Genomic DNA, 22,796 nt, shown 5'->3' with positions numbered 1-22,796 from the left:
ACAAAAATATGCCGGACTACAAATGCAACATTCAAACAGTCATTTGGATGGTTTCCACCATCCTACTGTTCTTATATTGTCTTAACACTATAAAAGCCGGCAATGTGTGTAAAACGTGCCATTTGGCAGCATTGGAGACAGCAGTTTTCTTTCTGACAAAGCAATAAAGTGCTCTGTTTAGACAAAGCAGAGATTTGCTTCAAAATTACTGAACTTTAAAAAAAGAATACTGAGGCTGGTGTAGCCACAAGGCACATAATTGGTACAGAGATTTCTACGTTGGCACATTATACTACGGGCAATACAGTCTTACCTCAGGAACCACCTCTGTTAATTTGCACACCATCTCCATTCCGCCCAACTTCCAGTGTCCATCTTCACTCACAAACAAAGAGGAAAGACACACATTGTTATGGGAAACCTTTCCCTGCAATAAAAACAATAAGACTTGCATATAACACAGAATGAACTTTTAGAAGTATCTGACTAGATGTCAAATAAATTAAGCACTATAGCAAAATGTATTGTTTTTGGTAATCCAGGGGCATGTTTATAAAAGCAGTGAATGTGTCATTCACCAATCATTCACTGCATTTTAAAAGACGTGCACCCAGAATTTTCACCTGCAGTGAATAATTGGCAATTGTTAAATTCACAGCTTTATAAACTATACCCCCAAATGCAATATATGTAATGGTATTCAGTTTTCTTTTGAATTCAGGATACACATACCTTTATTTATATTTTTCTTAAACTTTAAATGCAGACCAAAGTTACCAGGAAAAGGGACAGGTGCCAGAGCGGAGACAAACCATATAAAACTGCCAGAGGTGCTTACAACACTCAGTTTTTATTTATTATGGTTTAAACCTTTTTAACCATTTGCGGCCTCTCCACAGGTGGGATTTAATTTGCACCCAGCACAGTAAAGAACGGGTACCGTAAATCTCCCGATGCATACTTGATGACTACTCATCTCCCGGCATTTAGATCCACTTAAAGGGCCAGGAGGCGGCAGCAGAAAGTAGTTAACAAAAAAAGCATGTTGCTGTGGCAGCCAAGGCTGGGCTTTAACTTCTTTTTGGCAAACGGAAACAAAGAAAAGTTCCCAGATAAAAAAAGAGAGAGTAGGAGAGAGGCAACGCTCCCTCAAGGATATTGGGATTTTACTTGGAGGTATTGGCGTCTGTAATCAAGGTGAGCAGACATATAGGTAAGATAAGATATTTAAGAAAAGTATTACATAATATCTAATAAAAATCACAGTCATATTAAACATTTTGACCATAAATGAATACTTAGTACATGAAACAAGATGCTTGGATATGCAATGGGGCTGACATGTTTCGCAGATTGCTGCCTCTTCAGGGCACCGCATGCATCTATGGTTTCATCTAATTTTGTAGATTTGGATGATTTTGGCACCACATTGCGCAAGGATCAGCTGTCACTGGAGTACCACTACGGCAACCATCTGGTGTGAGTCAGATCCACCCGAGTTGGTATTGTATCATGTTGATTGCCAAGGGCTATGCAATCAGAGAAATCTGTGTTGTATAATAGGATCCGATCCGTGACACACAGCGGTACAACAGTGGCATGCAGTACACTGTGCTGGATGACATATAGATGTGCGTGTCGGATTTCATACTATGTATGAACACTGTTCTCTGTTTCATCCTAGTTAGCCCCATCCGCACCTACAGTTAGAACACACCTAGGGAACACGGTTAACTCCTTGATCACCCCGTAGCCCTGTCAGTGGCATTTACACAGTAATCAGTGCATTTTTATAGCACTAATTGCTGTAAAATAGTCACTCGTCCCAAAAATGTGTCAAAAGTGTCCGATGTGTCCTCTGCAATATTGCAGTCCCAAAAATAAAAAAAAAACGCAGATCGCCACCATTACTAGTAAAAAAAAATAATAATAAAAATGCTACAAATCTATCCCCCATTTTGTGGGCGCTATAACTTTTGCACAAACCAAACAATATACGCTTATTGCGATTTGTTTTACAAAAAATATGTAGAAGAATATGTATCGGTCTAAACTGAGGAAAAAAAATTTTTTTTTTTTTTTAATTGGCATATTTATTATAGTAAAAAGTAAAAAACAGTGTTTTTTTTTTTCAAAATTGTCGCTCTTTTATTTTATAGCTCAAAAAAAAAAAAACGGAGAGGTTATCGAATACCACCAAAAAAAAGCTTTGTGGGGAAAAAAGGACGTCAATTTTGTTTGGGTACAGTGTCGCATGACCGCGCCTGGTCATTGAGCAGCCAAGTCTTCCAGGGCTGAAGTGGTTAAAAAAATAATAATTTAAATAAAATCACAGAAGATGTTTACCCGGTCATGTAGAAATACCAGAGCTTGCAAAATGTCATAGATTCCTGCACAAATTTCATCACTTGTTAGTTTCTCAAGAAGCATTTCCAGGGGCTGCACCCGCTCTGTTACAAGGTAGATCCCATCTTCCTCCACAGTACACAACAAGAAACGGAGCAGACATGGATGACGCAAGGTTTTCAAATGCTAAAATACAAAAGAGAAATGTTATTATAACAAGAAGGTTTAAAAAAACACAGGCAAAAAGGCATGCCTTTATGAAAAGACACTAGCAAAACATAGAGAACACAGATAAAAATACACATGCGCATGTATTTTTTGTAACTATTTAGCTGAAAAGAGTGATCCGTTTTTTTCAAAAAGCAGGTCTTGTAACCAAACATTACTTTCAGATCGTCTCAGTTATCTCATTTTCTATAATGCACTGAAGTCATACAGTTTGTTTGCCAACCTTCTCCCAGCCTGCCGATTGGACAGTGAAAAAGCAAAACTACACTGATGAAGCTGTCCATTTATTTTCTCCTCTTAAGCTGCTTTCCCACTGGGGGCGGGCGCTAGCAAGGTGCTTTTTACCCCCACTAGCGGCCGAATAAAGAGTGTTAAATCTGCCGTTTAGCGCATGCTGCTGAAGTGCTTAGGCAGCGGTGCCCATTCATTTCAATGGGCAGGAGCGGTGTATGCTTGCACACAGGCGCTTTTGAGATAAAAAAAAAAAATAGCGTCTGAAAAACGGCTCCCCTGAAGTCTCAGTGTTAAAGCCCGAGTGCTTTCACACTGGGGCGATGTGCTGGCAGGACGTTAAAAAAAAAAAAGTTTTGCAAGTAGCAGAAAAACGACGGTATAGCGGAGCTTTAGCGCCAACGCCCCAGTGTGAAAGGGGTCTTAACGTCCTGCCAGCATAGCGCTCCAGTGTGAAAGCACTCTGGCTGTCACACTGGGGCTGCAAAGAGGGCATTTTTCAGGCGCTTTACAGGCACTATATTTAGCCTAAAAGCGCCTGAAAAACACCTCAGTGTGAAAGGGTTCTTCGCAAATGACAACTGTGCTCTCTTGCAGTGCATCGTCAAATACAGAATTGGCAATCTGGGAGGAGGGGAGCATTAGATGTACTAGCAGATTTAGATACACAAATAAATTGAAGCCAAACTTCAGCTCACACTGGAGGCAGATAAAGCAACGTTATTTTATTTTCTCTGTCCCAGTTACAAGTCTCTGCATATCCGACGTCTGGAGAGAGATATATGTGTGTGTATGTATGTATGTATGTATGTATGTATGTATGTATGTATGTATGTATGTATTTATGCATGCATGCAAGTAACATAGTTAGTCAGGTTAAAAAAAAAAAAAAGACACAAGTCCATCCAGTTCAACCACCACACATATACACACACACATTATATATATATATATATATATATATATATATATATATATATATATATATATATATATACACACACACACACACACACACACATATATACATATACACACATACACACACACATATATTACTTTCATAGTATAAACAAACACCTTATAGTAGCGATTATCTGCTGTTTTCGTTTTTTTAACCCCATCATCTTGTGGCTGCTAAATGTCTTATGCCGGCCATACATGTATGGCTTTTTGTAGAACATTTGTATAAATATTAATAAAATTCTTTGTACATTGAATGAACGAATGAATGTCGGTCGAAAATTTCACTTGCTTTTAACATTCAATTTTAAAATGTAATTTCTGAACAAAAAAAAAACAAAAAACACATACACTGTATGAAAATTCATTCAAATCTATACGTTTTCTATTCTGCTCCTTCAAATTTTTCTGTCTCTGTGGTCAAAATCGAACGTCAATTGGACTCCACTAATAATTCTTAAAACGTACATTTTGGAAGGAAAAAATGTGTTTGTGTACGGCCAGCATAAGTAACAGCAGGTGCAGGTAACTGGTAAGAAGCTACCGGTCTATGACAAGGGAGTCGCATGCATATTATATTACAGTCCTGTCTGAAAAATCTGCAATAATATATATGTTTTTAGGTCTTTAAAAAAAAAAATTGATCTCAGAGTCCAAAAAATATGTACTAGATTCAACCTCTAATAGTATATACATCTCTTCGGTCTTATTCTCAGAGTGGATTAGATATTTTGTTCCCCAACCATTATAGCTGGTTATTTATATTTACCACTCTGCATGTAGATATTCAAGAATAAAATTGTCTTAACTACTTAAGGACACCCTACAGAATAAAACGGCAGTCGTTGCAATACTTTGTCACACCGTATTTGCACATCGGCCCCACAAGCGCAATATTTTTGGAAAAAATACACTTTTTTTTTTTTTATGAAACAAAAACAAAAAAACAGACAACTGTAAAGTTAGCCCAATTTTTTTTTTTTATATTTTGTTATGCCAAGTAAATATATACCCAACATGTGTCACACTTTAAAATTGCACCCTCTCGTTGAATGGCGAAAAACTTCGAACCTTAAAAGTCTCCAGAGGCGGCATTTAAAAAATGTCTACAGGCTATCAGTCTTGAGTTAAAGAGGAGGTCTAGTGCAAGAATTATTGCTCTCGCTCCAACGATCGCGACGATACCTCACATGTGTGGTTTGAACACCGTTTTCATATGCGGGCGCGACTTACATATACGTTCACCTCTGCGCGCAAGCTCGGCGGAACGGGGTGTTTTATGCTTTTTCCTTTATTTTTTATTTTATACACTGTCTTTTTATTAATAATAATAATATTAATAATAATTTGGGTCACTTTTATTCCTATTACAAGGAATGAAAATCCTGTAATAGAAAAAAAGTAATGACAGGACCTCTTAAGCCCCTTACACACAATCGAACCTTTGTCTGACCAAAATCACATCGAAATTCTGACAGAATTCCATCAGAGTAAAATAGAACATGTTCTCTATCTAAACTCTGATGGAATTCTTCAGAATTTCCGATGGAATTACTCTGATGGGGCAAACACACAGTCGGAATTTCAGACAGACCATCGGAAATTCCGATCGTCTGTATAGGGCATTAAATGTGAGATCTGGGGTCAAAAAGACCTCAGATCTTATATTTACACTACAATAATAACGTTTAAAAAAATTCCCCCTTTAAGACCATTGGGCGGAAGTGACGTTTGACGTCGCTTCCGCCATTCAATGGTGTGGAGCTGAGCGCGCCCCCGATAAAAGTGATCTTGCGGTGAATCTGCCGCTGAGACCACCTTTATCTGAAAGCCGACCACCCGCTGAAGAAAAGGATACCGGGGTTATGGCAGCTATCTGCTGCCATAACAACTGTATTTTTCTTCAAACAGCCGCCGTATAATGACAGGTGGGCGGGTCGGTAAGTGTTTACACTTTATATATTAACTAAATTAAACACCATACCTTTGTATTGTAACGTGCACTGGTTCTACTAATCAATGTGGCTGCAATGCAAGGAGAAAAAGAAGAAGAAGAAAAAAAAAAAAGCAGCCACATCGCTGCTCCATGTAAAAAGGCCCTGTGTTGTTACCAAGCACAGGGCTCTGTACTGTGATTCATTAAGCCGATCAGCAGGTCCCTGACATAAATCATTGGCCAGGACCTGCTGACCAACTTGTGTTTTACCGAATCACAGTACAGATGGGGTATCCGCCCCCTACCCACAAACACCGGATCATGTACAGAGAGGACGCCCCATCACTGTATATATGCATGGGGTAGTCCGCAAGAGGTTAACCCACCAGCCGAGATGGACTGTGGGAGTCATAGTGTGTATAGAACAGTGCACATGACTGCAACTAACATGCATTGCTTGTTCCAACCAGACAAAAACCTGAGAGGAAAAAGAAGAGGCTTGGAGCTCACAGTAGTGGGTGCAGAATAAGGATATCATTCAGCGTCACTGCAACAGTCACATCATGCAAAAACTACATCTAAAAAGCTGATAATTCTATTTCCCATTCACCTTAAAAGGAGAAATATGGTCAAAGCGCTGGTCTCACTTCTACTGCGAGTCACAGTAGAGCACTTACTTCTGCACTCCTGTGACCCATATTCTTCCAACAGTGGGCCAAAGTCCGCTGTGGACTGCCATCACTCAGCTGGTACAGGCTCTGGAGAGAACCAGACTTTATTGTGGGGATCCATCTAGATTCCTGGAGTGGCAGCTGGCTCAGCCTCTTAGTGAGCTGCTGAGAGCCTGAGCCAACCCCCTCCAAGGCCCAGTGCTCCAGTGAGCGCTGGAGGGGCAGAGCAGAGAGACAGGAACTGACAGTCACTGGTTGTTTGCCAACTGAGGACGAAGGATGAGCTCCAGCATGTTCGCATGGTACACGTGCAGAGCCCGCCAGGAAGTCTGCACGGCCCTGCGCTAATCAGAGCCAGGGAGACATTTCCTGATCTCTGCAGCCGAGCATCGGGACAATGTCTTCCTGGCGGGCTCTGCACGTGTACCATGCGAACACGCTGGAGCTCATCCTTCCTGAGGACCGAGATCTGAGCGATCAGCAATCTTTTATCAGTCAGTTCTCAGAGGTCTTAGAAATAGCTAAGGACACAGATGTTGCATCCACCAGAGTGTGTGTGCGCATTTTGTTCTTTTCTTTTAAACTCTGCAAAGTTACAGTGACTCAAATCTCTTCCTCTGTATGTTTTTTTTTTTATTCATCGGTTTATCTGAAAAGACTGGCATTACTGGGAGGGAAGCATGAATGATCTCTGCTCAATGTACAAATGCCGAATGTACGGTATTTAACCCCTTGAGGTTTCTTTCTACAGCTCCCTTGTGCAAATAGCGAAGCAGAAAATAGTACAGCCACCTGGGAAAGGACAAAGCTCATTTCTGTTGTTGATAATTAGCACGGCACAAATCCACAAAAGTTATGCCATCCTCCTGGCAGACACAACACGAGGGGGATATAGGCTTACAGAGCACAGGTAGCTATGCAAATAACACCTGAGCTGAAAACATGCTGGCGGTTTTGATAAAAAGACACAAGAGCTGGGGATCCAAAACATGCCTGGTACATTCAAATGTGTATGCAGTGCTAAAGAAAACAACTCGCCTCCCAGGTCTCTATGGCAATAATATGTGCCTGCTTACAGCAGCTCGGCCTCGGAGCGCTCTGCCTTATACCTAAATGTCCAACCAACAAGCTCAAAAACAAACACCATATGAAAAATAGTTCCTGTACTAGGAGGGCTCTATAACATCCCTCTCTGCTCTATTTTCTGCCCAAAGGTCAGTTCACAAAGATTATCTATGTCTGCACGCCATTTTTGGCTGGCATTAGCAGATCTTCTATGGAGGTGTTAACTGAGGAGAGCAAAGTGTTTACCAAGCATTTTCATGAGACTTTCACAAGGTAAAATAATTCATGCAGCTTGGAAGAATCTTAGAAAATCATAGAAGAGTGGTGAAAAATACCAAGTGGTCCATCAGATCTCCCTTACTTTTTATTTAACCCTTTTTCGTAATTCGACCACAGGGATGGTACTAAGGCCTCATGTACACTGCTGCTGGTAAAACTGACATTTAGGCTCCATTCACACCTATGCATGTTGCTTTTGGCGTTTTTGCAGTGCTTGCTGCGTTTTTACCGCGATTTGCGTTTTTTTTTTTTTACATGTCCTTTAACAACCAGCTATAAACAAGTAAAAAAAAAAAAAAAAAAAAACCAAATCGTGGTAAAAACGCAGTACTTGCGTTTTGGATGCGGGTCCATTGAATTCTATTACATGCAAAACGCTGCTTTTTGGGGGAAAAAAAGTCCCGACCCTTTCCAAAAACGCAGAGGCACAAAAAAGCATTGATGTGAACATGTTCCATAGGAAACCATGTTAAAAAATTTCCCTGCGTTTCTGCAAAATGCATCAAAAACGCATTAGTGTGAATGGAGCCTTTGGAGCAGTTGGGCATTTTTTTCAGCTGCCCCTGAACTCTCCTCTGTTATCATATCAGTACATGTATACCGGGTCGTTTCTAGTCGTTTCTAGGTAGTTGAGTTGAGGCTTTTTTTGGAACGCAAAAAAAAAAATAGGTTCAGAAGCTGAGTTCAGAGGCATTTCAAGCGCCAAGCGCTTCTAAACGCAGCAACTCGTGTTTAGCCATGTTTCGTTTACAGGCGTTGCTATCTCTCAAGTTAAATCGTTCAATAGAGGTTGTAAAAACGTCCCGTGTACATGAAGCCTTACATGACTGAAGAGCGTCCCGTGTGCTGGCGGCTGCTGTACTCCCTGAAATATCCAATTCTCTGCCCCAGGGTACCCTGCAGCTGTGATCTTACGGTGCTGCTGGGGGTTATTATGAGTGACTGCATCTGTCACAGGCACTCCTGAAAAGTGGCAACTGTGCCGACTATGCCAGCCCTCCTCCATTCATAGAAGATGTACTACTATCAGTTCACACAATGTCTGTCCTCCATTCATAGAAGATGTACTACTATCAGTTCGCACAATACATCGATCCTCCATTCATAGAAGATGTACTACTATCAGTTCGCACAATGTCTGTCCTCCATTCATAGAAGATGTACTACTATCAGTTCGCACAATGTCTGTCCTCCATTCATAGAAGATGTACTACTATCAGTTCGCACAATGTCTGTCCTCCATTCATAGAAGATGTACTACTATCACTTCGCACAATGTCTGTCCTCTATTCATAGAGTGCATTATAGGAACCGAGAGTACAGCTTGAGAAGGGGGGCAGAGACGGCAAGTATAGTCCCCAATTTTGAGTAATGCCTGTGACAAGTGCAGCCACTTATATTAGCAGCATTAGAAGATCACCACTGTAGGGGTACTCAGGGAGCAACAGTTTGAAGATTTCAGGGAACACAATCGCAACCAGCACATGGGAAACTCTACATTCATGCAAGTCCCTGGTGCTGATTTAAGAAAAAAAAAACACTTTACCTCCCTTCCTGACCAGGCTTTTTTTGCCAAACGCGGCACTGCGTTATTTTAACTGACAATTGCGCAGTTGTGCGTTGCTTTACGCCAGGGGTTGACAAATTTGCTTGGAATCTAGGAGCCAGCTAAAAAAGTTAGGAGCCAGAAAACGCACCCCGTCCCGACGAGCTTGCGCGCAGAAGCGAACACATACGTGAGCAGCGCCCACATATGTAAACGGTGTTCAAACCACACATGTGAGGTATGGCCACGATTGGTAGAGCGAGAGCAATAATTCTAGCCCTAGATCTCCTCTGCAACTCAAAACATGCAACCTGTAGATTTTTTTAAACGTCGCCTATGGAGATTTTAAAGGGTAAAGGTTTGTCGGGAATTCCACGAGCGGACGCAATTTTGAAGTGTGACATGTTGGGTATGAATTTACTTGGCGTAACATTATCTTTCACAATATTAAAAAAATGGGGATAACTTTACTGTTGTCTTATTTTTTAATTAAAAAAAAGTGTAATTTTTTCCCAAAAAAGTGCGCTTGTAAGACTGCTGCGCAAATACGGCGTGACAGAAAGTATTGAAACGATCGTTTTATTCTCTAGGGTGTTAGGATAAAAAATATATATATATATAATGTTTGGGGGTTCTAATTAGAGTGAAGAAGAAGATGGCAGTGAAAAATGGTGAAAAATGACATTAGAATTGCTGTTTAACTTGTAATACCAACGGCTCACCACCAGATGGCGCCAGCTCACAAAAAAGCCCACCTTCCAAGCCAAGTCACCAGGACACTATTTCTAGTCGCCATGGCGACCTGGCGCCCGGGATTTGTTGATCCCTGCTTTACGCATATAAAATGTATGTCCTTTCTCTCCCACAAATAGAGCTTTCTTTTGGGAGTATTTGATTACCTCTGCATTTTTTTATTTTTGCACCATAAACAAAGAATAACTTACAATTTTGAAAAAAAAAAAATACATAAAAAATGTATGTATGTATATAATTTTTTTACTTTCTGCTATAAAACATCCCAAAAAAAGTAACAAAATCAAATTCATTCATAGATTTAGAACAATATGTATTCTGCCACGTATTTTTGATAAAAAAAAATCCCAAGCAGTGTATATATTGCTTGGTTTGCGCAAAGGTTATCACGTCTACAAACTATAGGATATTTTTTTTTTTTTTACTAGTAATGGCGGCGATCTATAGCAGGACTTCGATACGGACAAATCAGACACCTGACTCTTTTTTGGAGACTAGTGATATTATTACAGTGATCAGTGTTAAAAATGTGCACTGTCACTGTACTATTGACACTGGCTGGAAAGGGGTTAACATCAGGAGAGATCAAAGGGTTAACGGTGTGCCTAGCTAATGTTTCAGTGTAGTGTGGGAGGTGCTTTTACTAATGGAAGGAATTGATCGGTGTTTCTGCTTTACAGAATGCAGACTGCCGTCCTGTCAGTGTACCAAACGATCAGCGTGCCGGCAGACATCGGGTTCGTGGGACCCATTGTGTAAAATCACAGCAGGAGCGAGCCGGCGCACACTCGCTACCAAACTCATGTATATACAGCAGGGCTCAAAATTTCAAGTCCTGAGCCACTAGCCAGGCCTTAAGAGTTACTCGCCACTAGTTGCACCACCCAACCCCTCCCCTGCCCCACCCCCAAGTCTACCCCTAAAGAGGCCCTTATCTCATGAAATGACACTGTTAAATGTTTTAAGAAGAATCAAGTTCCAAAAATAAATATTATTAACAATGTTAACAATATTAACTTAAAACATACCAGTACCCATCTGGGCAGCCTCACCGTGCCCATGAACGCAGCCTCGTCGTGCCCCATCAAATGCAGCCTCGCCGTGCCCCATCAAATGCAGCCTCGCCGTGCCCCATCAAATGCAGCCTCGCCGTGCCCCATCAAATGCAGCCTCGCCGTGCCCCATCAAATGCAGCCTCGCCGTGCCCCATCAAATGCAGCCTCGCCGTGCCCCATCAAATGCAGCCTCGCCGTGCCCCATCAAATGCAGCCTCGCCGTGCCCCATCAAATGCAGCCTCGCCGTGCCCCATCAAATGCAGCCTCGCCGTGCCCCATCAAATGCAGCCTCGCCGTGCCCCATCAAATGCAGCCTCGCCGTGCCCCATCAAATGCAGCCTCGCCGTGCCCCATCAAATGCAGCCTCGCCGTGCCCCATCAAATGCAGCCTCGCCGTGCCCCATCAAATGCAGCCTCGCCGTGTCCCATCAAATGCAGCGTCGCCGTGCCCCATCAAATGCAGCGTCGCCGTGCCCCATCAAATGCAGCCATCAAATGCAGTTTTACTGTGCCCCATCAAATGCAGTTTTACTGTGCCCCATCAAATGCAGTGTCACCTTGCCCCATCACTCCAGACTCACCATTGCCTTGATGCTAGTTCACACACAGCGGGCATCTCCCACTGTGTGTTACGGAGCTGGGTCTGTGTTCGGCGGCTCGGTGTAACAAGATCCCGACCCCCTAGAACGGCTTGTGTGATAGGCAGATCACTGAATCAATCTACTATCACACGAGCCGGTCTAGGAGGGCGGGACCCTGTTACACGGAGCTGCCGAACACAGACCCAGCTCCGTAACACACAGTGGGAGATGTCCGCTGTGTGCGTGTGAGGAGGAGACGGCTGCAGCTTCAGTCCAGCCATGCCGCTCTGTGTCCTCCGGCTGACAGTTTCCTGGAAACGGTCAGCCTGCTCCGTCCCTGTACCTCACTCGCCCTACACTAAATTCCACTCGCAAAATGCGAGCAGGCGAGTGGAATTTTTGAGGGCTGATATACAGTATACACACACACACACACACACACCCTGTAGCAGCAAGTGTGCTATGGAGCGGTCGGCAAGTGGTTTAAGCATTAGTTCACCTTTACCAAAAAGCAGACTATGCTGTCCCATATGGGTGGAGCAGCATAGTGTGCCTAACCTACATTCCAGACGGATTTTCTTGCAGTTTAAGGAATGTTGGCCAAACCCTCATGCAAAAGAAGTCTTCTTAAAATCTTCTACAGCCTGTGATGATCTGTCCCCAGTTATTTAGGGAAGGAGCAGCCATTGGGACCAGCATCCCCCTAGTGCCATGGGAGGGAGCACTATCTGTTCTTTCAGGCAACATACGAGCAGTGTGCCAATGATAAGCTTAGTGACTGCGACAGGAGAGCGTACACACGTCTGGCCTGAAAGAAAAGCACAGCAATCCCTCCTGGGGCAATAGGGAACATTGGTGCCAATGGCTGCTTTCTCCCTACAGTACCTGGGGCCATCACAGGCTGTAGAAGTTTTGGCCTACATTCCTTGATCCCCCCATTAACACAGTGTTGATGGGGGAATCCCTCTCTCCCATTGTGGTCCATAGGACACTCTTATGAAGTACAGTCAATTTTGGATAGTGCACCCCTCTTTCCCAAAGAAAAAAATCCTGCCGGTATTTTTCCAAAAATTTGCCCATTATAGCAGCAAAATACCATGAGCACTGCTAAGACATACCTCTCAGACCATCAGAGTCAGACTTAAAGCGGAGATCCACCCAAAAGGGGCAGCTCGCCATATTTGGCACCTTACAAGTGGCAGGGAGTACAGTGGAAACCTCGGATTGCGAGTAACGTGGTTAACGAGCGTTTCGCAATACGAGCAAAATGTTTATTTATTTTAATCGGTTTGCGAGTGTTGTCTCACAATACGAGCAGGATTTAAGCCTCTGCAGTGTGCAATACCGCATTTGGCCAGATGTGCAGGGGCGCCGGTGACACTCTGAGCCGTTTGTAAATACTCGGAAACACTTGGTTCCTGAGCCTTTCCAAGGGTTTCTGAGTGCAGCCGAATGGTCTCCCGAGTCTCCCCTGGAACATATAATGCTCATAATCCAAGGTTCCACTGTACCTGGTCTAACCCCCCCCCCCCACATTTATCTGTCCATGGAGCCCGCAATGTTGGCACCGATCTTCGGATCGGCTGTCAGGTGCAGCCATTGCTGGCAAGGGAATCTGGCAGTGGAGCCTTTAGGCTTCACAGCTGGTTCCCTACTGCGCATGCATTAAGCGCGTTGCGCTTTCAAATTTCCCCATCGGCGAAGAAGGGGGGGGCCGCACTTCCGAGAGACGACGCCATCAAAAACAGGTACCTGTTCCCCCCAAAAAAGGTGCCAAATGTGAGAGAGGGGGGGGGGGGAGACAGATAAGAGAAATGTACACTTTTGAGTGGAACTCCACTTTAAAAAAAATAACAAACATGTTATACTTACAGTTAATACTGTGGTCACTGACACCAATGCCGGGTGGGGTTATTACTGTGGTCACCCTGCACGGAGCAGTAATTACTGCGGTCACTGACACCAATGCCGGGGGGGGGCAGTGATTACTGCGGTCACAGACACCAATGCCAGGGGGGGGGGGGCAGTGATTACTGCGGTCACTGACACCAATGCCAGGGGGGGGGGGGGCAGTGATTACTGCGGTCACTGACACCAATGCCAGGGGGGGGGGCAGTGATTACTGCGGTCACAGACACCAATGCCAGGGGGGGCAGTAATTACTGCGGTCACTGACACCAATGCCGGGGGTGGTTATTACCGCACTCATTGCAAACCAACACCAAACTTTCTCCTTGGCATACTTTGCAGTACAGCAGGAATTGCATTGCTTTGGAGCTTCAGCTGATCTTGGGGTGGCCATACCCACTACAATCTGATTGTACAATCTCAGTAACATTTACCAAAACTATGTAATAGAAGGACAACCCTATACAATCCAATTGCATAGCTGTTAGTAGATCTAAAGCAGATTGTATAGTGCAGTGGTTCTCAACCTCAGGCCTCAAGAACCCCCAACAGTCCATGTTTTGGGAATTTCTCTTAGATAAAATAGCTCTCCAAAACACCAAGCCATTGACTCTGATTCCACCTGTGCAAGATAAAGGAAGTCCTGCAAACATGGCCTGTTGGGGATACTTGAGCACTGATATAGTGTGTGGCCAGCTGTTTGTCATATTGGGCTACCACAGCCTCAATGTCCCAGGAGAGACAGGCTGCTTCCTGATTGGCCAGTCCCCTGTGTCCCCCCCCACACACGATACATGACAGCTCCATCCTCATACCTTAGCAGCCTTGTCCACCTTCTCCTGGTTCTCCAGCTGATAGACGAAGACTGAGGCCAGGCGTCCATCCTGGAGCAGAGCCGGGTAGATGGTGAGACCGGAGGGCTGACTCCATGGAGGGTCCTGGAGGGTGAATCCCCTCAGAGAGCTGCTCTCCGATCCCATGATCCTGCAGCCGTACGCAGGAATGGCCGCCCTGATCCCCGCCAACTGAGCGGATAGCCTGACCCTTCCCTGGAACACAACGAGGACCCGCCGGACACTCACCGCTCTACCTACCTACTCCCTTCCCCCTCCTAGGAGAGCTCACTCCTCATCATCCTTCCCAGTCACCCCGCCAGACCCCGAACACACCGATCTCATCCTAGCCAGATTACTACAGCTGAGCTTTCCTATCCCTATCCGAACACCCGGATATCATCCCTGACAGCGACACAGGACATTCACTCTGTCTACACCCTCCGCCTCCTCCTACTAACCCGGAACTACCTGTCTGTCTGTCACTGGAGACCGCCCCGCCCACTGTACCGCCCACTATCACACTGTACCGCCCACTATCACACTGTCTACGCCCTCCGCCTCCTCCTACTAACCCGGAACTACCTGTCTGTCTGTCACTGGAGACCGCACCGCCCACTATCTACACCCTCCGCCTCCTCCTACTAACCCGGAACTACCTGTCTGTCTGTCACTGAGACCGCCCCGCCCACTGTACCGCCCACTATCACACTGTCTACACCCTCCGCCTCCTCCTACTAACCCGGAACTACCTGTCTGTCTGTTCCAATACCACCTAGAGACTGTACCGCCCACTGAACAACGCCCCGCCCTGTAATACAACCTAGAGACTGTACCGCCCACTGAAGGACGCCCCGCCTCGTACCGCCCACAGACCGTTCCGCCCTGTGATTTCACCTAGAAAGGTTGTACCGCCCACTGAAGGACGCGCCGCACACTATACACGGTACGGTACCACCCACTACAGACCGCCCAGCACTTTAATAACTCCTACACACTGTACCGCCCACTAAAGGACGCCCTGTACTATCCACTGTACCGCCCACTGAAGGACTCATCGCCCTATAATACCACCTAGACACTGTACCGCCCACTGGAGGCCACACCGCTGTATACCGCCCACTACACACTGTACCGCCCACTATAGACCGCACCGCCCTGTAATACCATCTAGACTAGAGATTGTACCACCCACTAAAGGACTACCCTGTACCACTAGAGGCGGTAATACCCTTTACCTCCCACTAGAGGCTGCACCGCCCTGCATTACCCTTTTGGAGAGCGGCCTCCATGCTCTATTTAACCCGTTATGTACTATGAAAGCACAAAGCCATTTGCGTCGTCGTAAGTCCTAATCTGGGCCGTCGTATCTATGCAACTGATTCTTAGAATCAGTTACGCATAGATAACCATTAGATCTGACAGGCGTAAGGCTCTTACGCTGTCAGATCTTAAATGCAAATTAGCTATTTACGCGAAATTCCCGAACGTACGCGCAGTCGACGCAGTGAAGTTACAACGTTTCCGTGGGGGAGATTCAGATAGAGATACGACGGCGTATCTCCTGATACGCCGTCGTATCTCTGAGATCCGACGGTCGGATCTATGCGGCTGATTCATAGAATCAGGTTCCGCATAGATCTCCCTTAGATCCGACAGGTGTAGGTGACTTAGGCTGCAATCTCCCGCCGGCCGCTAGGTGGCGCTTCCATTTGTATACGCGACAAATATGCAAATGAGGAGATCCGCCGATTCAGAAACGAACGCCCGCCCGTCGCTTTTTTTTTACGTCGTTTGCGTTCGGCTTTTTCCGACGGAAAGTTACCCCTGCTGGCGTATCCAATGTTAAGTATGGCCGTCGTTCCCGTGCCGAGTTTTGGATTTTTAGGTCGTTTGCGTAAGTCGGTCGCGAATACGGATAGACGTAATTTACGTTCACGCCGAAACCAATGACGTCCTAGCAACGTCATTGGGAGCAATGCACGCCGGGAAAATTCGCGGACGGCGCATGCACAGTTAAATCGGCGCGGGGACGCGCCTGATTTAAATACTACACTCCCCCTAGCCGCGGAATTTGAATTCCGCCAGGGGATTTACAATACGCCGCCGCAAGTTTTGAGGTAAGTGCTTTCTGAATACAGCACTAACCTCTCAAACTTGCGCCGGCGGATCGTAAATCAGATAGATTACGCGGATCTAAAGATCCGCTAATCTATCTGAATCTAGCCCTGTATCTTTTGCGACGCGTAAAGTTGCCGCTGCTATATGAGGGGCAACCAATGTTAAAGTGGAGTTCCACCCATAAATATAACATTACATCAGTAGTTTTAAAAAAATGTCATTAGTCCTTTACGAAAAAATTTTTTTTTTTTTTAGATGCTTTCAAAGTGTTGTTGCTAGGCAGAATAGTTAATCTTCCCACTTCCTGCACCTAGGTGCTTAATGCACCGCACAGACTCCTGGGAATGTAGTGGGTGTAACTTTCCAGGAGTCTGTGCACTCCCCAGTCTCAAAGAATCATGTGACTTGGACAGCACAGGTGCTGAAACCTGATCTGACACTGCTTGTGCAGCACTGAGCATGTGCAAGGCTGAAATCCAGGAAGTCATACAGTCTGGCTTCAAGATGCCCACACTTAAGATGGCCCCAGTCAATTTCTATTTTATAAAGTGTCTAAATGCTGTAACAACCTAACAAAACGGACCTTAGTTTACAGACTAACTTTACTAGAATACATTAAGCTTGTGTATTACAGGGGTATTTATATTTAAAAAGTGAAATTGTGGCCGGAACTCCGCTTTAAATATGGCCGTCGTTCCCGCGTTGAACTTTAAAAATGTACGTTGTTTGCGTAAGTCGTCTGTGAATGGCGCTGGACGCCATTTACGTTAACGTCAAAACCAATGACGTCCTTGCGACGTCATTTAGCGCAATGTACGTCGGGAAATTTTAGGGACGGCGCATGCGCAGTACGATCGGCGCGGGAACGCGCCTAATTTAAATGATCCACGCCCCCTACCTGGATCATTTGAATTAGGCGGGCTTGCGCCGGAGGATTTACTCTACGCCGCCGCAACTTTACAGGCAAGTGCTTTGTGAATCAAGCACTTGCCCGTAAAACTTTGTGCTTTGTGCGAAGTGACGTAATTTTTTCGAACGGCGACGCGCGTAGCGTAATTCCGTCGTATCTCTGCTGTGAATCTGGCCCTATATTTTTGGTCAAAATATCCTAATAACTTTATTAGCATACACAAACATGCACAACAAACTTGCTGCTAAATCTAAAAGAAAATGTGATGCAGGAAAAATACACACTCTTGGGCCCCGTACACACGACCGGATCTAGTTCCAGCGGACCGATCCGGTCGTGTGTAGGCCCGAGCGGACAATTGTCCGGCGGATCGGACAGTTTCCAGCGGACCAGAATTGGTTAGCATGCTAACCAATCTGTCCGCTGGAAATCAATCCGTCAGACGTGTTCGGTCGTCTGTACAGACTCACCGGACACGTCCGACCGACCGCCATCCCTCGCATGCGTCGTACTGAATCGACGCATGCGTGGAAGCTTTAAACTACAAGGCCGTCCACGTCACTGCGTCATCGTTGCGGCCACGCCCCGCGTATTGTTTACGCACGGATTTCTGTCTGATCAGATAGAAATCCGGCAGCCGGACGCAGCGGATCTGTCCGCTGGAAACGGTCCGCCGGACCGATCTCAGCGGATAGATCCGGTCGTGTGTACAAGGCCTTGTATGCGTTTCCGCACCAGAACTGACCTGGAATCATGAATGCAATTATACTAGCAGGGAGATTCAATTAGGAATCTAATAATAATGATAGATCTGAGCTGTAGGTGATCAGAAATTGGACACAGTAACAACTTTTAATAGTGGGCACTTAATCCCCCTTCCTGCCCAGTCCATTTTTCAGCTTTCAGCACTGTCACACTTTAAATGGCAATGGCGCGGTCATGCAACACTATTCCCTACAAATAGAGCTTTCTTTTGGTGGTATTTGATCACCTATGCAGTTTTTATTTCTTGCACCATAAACAAAAGAAGAGTGACACATTTGGAAAAAAAAAAAACAATATTTGTTACTTTTTGCTATTATAATTATATATTTTTTTTAAAACACATTTTTTCCTCAGTTTAGGCCGATAAGTATTCTTCTACACATTTTTGGTAAAAAAAAAATCGCAATAAGCGTATATTGATTGGTTTGCACAAAAGTTATAGTATCTACAAAATAGGGGATAGATTTATGTTTTTTTTTGTATTTTATTTTACTAGTAATGGTGGTGATTTGTGATTTTTATCGTGACTGCGATATTGTGGCGGACATGTCGGACACTGTTAGCACTATTTTGGGACCATTCACATTTATACAGCGATCAGTGCTATAAAAATGCACTGATTGCTGTATTAATGTGACTGTCAGGGAAGGGGTTAACACTTGGGGGTGATCAAGGGATTAAATGTGTTACCTAGGGAGTGATTCTAACTGTAGGGGGAGGGGACTCACATGGGAGGAGACCAATCAGTGTTCCTCTTTACTGGAAACACACCATTGGTTTCCTCTCACCTGACAGGACGTGGATCTGTGTGTTTACACACACAAATCCACAGTCCTGCTCTTTTACCGGGCAATCGATGGTGCCCGGCAGACATCACGGGTGCCCAGCGGACATCGTACCCACTGGGCACGCGCATCGGCTCCTGAGTGATCCCCCAGAGGGCTGGGAAGCCGAGGACGTCATGACGCCCGGCCAGAACGAGAGCTGCACCGCCCAGCCATCATTTGATGCCCAGCGGGCGGCAAGCGGTTAAAGTGGCTCTAAGGGCACTTTCACCATATCTGAGAGGCAGAGTGGGGAGGGAAAGCATCTTGAAGGAGTAAGTTGTAAGAAACAAAGTTGCAATCAGATGTAAACAAAAGGAATCATGAACAAGTCAAACTTGTGGAGCATAATGGGAGCGCTGCTAACATTGAGAACACTGAGCCGCTCTGTCAGAGAACGACAGAAGGATGTGAAATGGAATGCAGCTTAGCAGCTGCAGATGAGCTTGTGAGTTGCCGGGTCCCCCCTCTTGAGCTCAGTGGCTTGGGACCCATACAGGAGGGCTGGTGGTCCTCCATATCAGCGGCCCTAGTCCTGTGGGTAAGCATTGCCCTGTCACACATTTCACAGATCCTGCCTTCTGACCTACAGAGGAGCTCAGAGGAGGAGTTCCAGGAGGAGGAGTCAATACAGAAATCACTGTTTGCTGGAACCAAGGTACTATGGGATATGTAGTCCTTAGAAACTGACAGTAAACAGCAGAGGAGAAGCTGCAAAGCATGCTTGGAAGTTGTAGAAAGAGATGACCAGTAGACAAGCAGAACTCACAACATGAAAAAGGATTTTGTTTTTAAGTAAGCTTATATAAGAAAAATAGTATGCTATGACTATAGAAACCCTTTAAACACCAGCTGTAATATGTGTGGGAATAATAACAGCTCCCATGTCATCATGGACAGGGTGATGTCACATATGAATAAACATGTAGGAAAGAACTAGGACGCTTGGATGCTGGTTGGCTGTTATACCAAATATGATCTCCGGTATTTATGCTTTGTTGATAATAATTAATTGCGCAATGTGAGTGGTAATTTGTGGTTTTAAAAAATATATATTTATAACAGTTTAACACTATGGAATGTCTTTTGTATATTTGACTTCCTGGGCATATTTGTGTATCGGAAGAATGCTGGAGGATTCTCCCTGTGGCTTGAAGGGGCATTTTTTTGGTCTGTGCTAATTGACATGTTAAACGCTGTTGACCACTCTTTACATGGGGGCCATGTAGCACTGGAAATGTCATGGAAGGATTGTTCATAGTACGTACAATGTTCCCAGGCGCATGCATATGTGCATGGCATGCACAGGCCGGCAACCGGCCGGGCAGAGGTGCACAGACGTACAATCGCACGCCTGTCACCAATACTGGTGCCAAATGGGCTGAACGTGTGCTTTATTGCCTGATTCCTGTGCCTGACCTCTTATCCTGACCCGGCTTGCCTCTGATCAGGCGTTTGCTACCTACCCTGACCTTGGATTGTCCCCGCACTCTGCTTTGGCCTTCTGCTCTTGCATGATCTACTTCACCGTTGTGTGGCCTGTGACCATAGGTGTGCACAGCCTATTGCATTAGGGTGTGCACCCCAAAGCCCAAAAACACACTACCGATCACTAACAATGTTCATTCAGAAGGGGAAGGGGCCAGTAAATTATATATTTACTGGCCCCTTCCCCACTCCTAAAACATCCCAGCAGTAACAGCCGATATGAGAGGAGGGAAGCTGGCAGCGCTGCGGGGGGAAAGATGGGAGCCAGGACGGTAGGGGGAATCTGTGCTGCTCAGAGTGATTAGGGTGTGCCTGGGCACACCCTGTGAGCACGCCTATGCCTGTGACCTAACTATTCTCCTGCCTGCTGCTTATGCCTGATCTGTCTGTCTGTTACCGACCCGGCTTGTCTGACCCTGCATTCTGCTTGTCCAGTCTGCTACAGCTCCTCCAGTCCAATACACTCTCATCTGGCTTCTGGTCTTCACAAGCATCTGCTGCCTCTCACCAGTCAGCTTTTCACCTGCCAGGCTGCCACCAGCCTGCACTGCTTGCTGCACCTGCCTACTGTAAGCTGCTTCTGTCTCTTAACTTCCAACCAGTGGAGTGTCAGCTATGACCAGCGCAGACTACTGGACTGATCACAGACACTCATACCTTGCCATGCTCTTGTAGCCATTGTTTCATTAACAGTGGCCCTTGAGACAGTGCATTAAGAGAGGCCTTCCTCTTCACGTCAGGCTCACTAACCAGGTACATGACAGGTAAGCTGCTTTCGAGGTGTGTCTGCACTTATGAGTTTTTTCTTCATCAGGATTGTTTTATCACTGACACTGCACCAGTGAAGATTTAAGGACTCGTCTGTGACATTACATATAATATATGGAGTTTTTGTCCATTTAATTGATTGTTATACTTTGCATTTTTATGAATTGCTTTGTCACTGGTATATTAGTGGTTTACACGCATTAGTAATTTCAGTTCATACTTCACATAGTTCACCTTTCTGTTTGATACACAGCTATTGTGTCACACAGTGTATTATTACTTGTTATGTACACAAAGTTGTGAATGTGTGATATTAAAAATGTTATGATAATAAATATGGGGAATATTTAATTAAATAAAAGGGGTTTTGGCGAATGGTAAATTATAAAAAAAAAGGAGGTGTCTGAATTATAAATGTGATAAATATGCAGTGCCTCCAGCCATTTATGGCAATTATTAAATTAATTAAAAAATTTAATTTTGTTCAGACAATCAGTAGTATACCTTAATAATTTATTTACAGTTATTTACAATAATCTATGGGGAATTCTTACCAATGTATAAATAACTCCCAATTAAATTAATAAGTAAATAGAATATATTAAAATACAAATATATCAACATGTTGTACATGCCAGGTCCCTGGAAACTATGTTTTTGTCTCTTGATGTCAATAAGGCCTTTGACACATTGTCTTGGCCTTATTTGACAAAAGTCCTTAGCCATTATGGCTTTGGTGCTTCTTTTCTCAGCTGGATTTAAGCTATCTATGGCGCCCCCCAAGCTAAAGTTCGGTACTATGGTTTTGAGTCGTCTACCTTCCCCGTTAGGAGGGGGACGCGGCAGGGCTGCCCGCTTTCCCCGCTCCTGTTCGTCCTGGCTCTTGAGCCTCTGGCCGAGGCCGTTCGATCCCACCCGGACGTGTCGGGGGTGGAGGTGGCGGGTACCTCGCACAAATTGTCATTATTTGCAGATGACATTCTGTTGACCATCACCAAACCCAGAATTTCTCTCCCCAACTTACTGTCACTTTTGGATTCTTTCGCCTTGCTCTCGGGCTTAGCTGTCAACCAGGCAAAGTCGAAGGCAATGTCTATCAATATTTGCCCCTCGGAGTTAGATTCTTTACGGTCTGCGTTTCCTTTTCAGTGGATGACCTCGTTACCCTACTTAGGGATTAAGCTTACCCCGAAGTATTCCGAACTATATCAAGCCAACTTTCCTTCTTTGTTTGGCAAGCTGACAGCTATGCTCACTTCTTGGTCCACTCTTCCGATCTCTTGGTTCGGGAGGGTGGCGACGGTACGTATGACCTATCTTCCGAAATTGCTTTATTTTTTTCGGGTTTTACCTGTTCAGGTACCCTCTCACATCCTTAGAATTCACCAACGTAAAATTATGCAGTTTATCTGGGGCCCCAAGAGGCCCAGGATTAAGAGGCAAGTGCTTTTTGCACGCAGAATTAACGGTGGCCTCTCGGTTCCTAATTTGTATGCTTACTATACCGCAGCGGGTATCGCTCCG

At 44.9% G+C, this 22,796-nt stretch overlaps 1 protein-coding gene across 3 annotated transcripts in view; it reads right to left on the bottom strand.

Annotated features, from left to right (window-relative positions):
* SCYL3 (SCY1 like pseudokinase 3) overlaps window positions 1-14,877 on the bottom strand; it is a 70,131-nt gene extending 55,254 nt beyond the window's left edge. The window contains exons 1-3 of one of the 3 annotated variants that reach the window (XM_040359705.1): window positions 14,379-14,877; window positions 2,347-2,532; window positions 314-427 (exon numbers count right to left, since the gene is read on the bottom strand). In XM_040359705.1, coding sequence (XP_040215639.1) covers window positions 314-427; window positions 2,347-2,532; window positions 14,379-14,543 — 465 coding nt within the window. In that variant the 5' untranslated portion in view covers window positions 14,544-14,877. Of the gene's footprint in view, window positions 1-313; window positions 428-2,346; window positions 2,533-14,378 lie in introns of those variants that run through there. The other 2 variants (XM_040359706.1, XM_040359707.1) reach the window with 2 other exon arrangements.
* Between the last annotated feature and the right edge of the window lie 7,919 nt (window positions 14,878-22,796).

Source organism: Rana temporaria, chromosome 7 (genome assembly GCF_905171775.1).
Source record: "Rana temporaria chromosome 7, aRanTem1.1, whole genome shotgun sequence".
NCBI lineage: Eukaryota > Metazoa > Chordata > Amphibia > Anura > Ranidae > Rana > Rana temporaria.
This window is presented reverse-complemented; position numbering and strand designations above follow the sequence as displayed.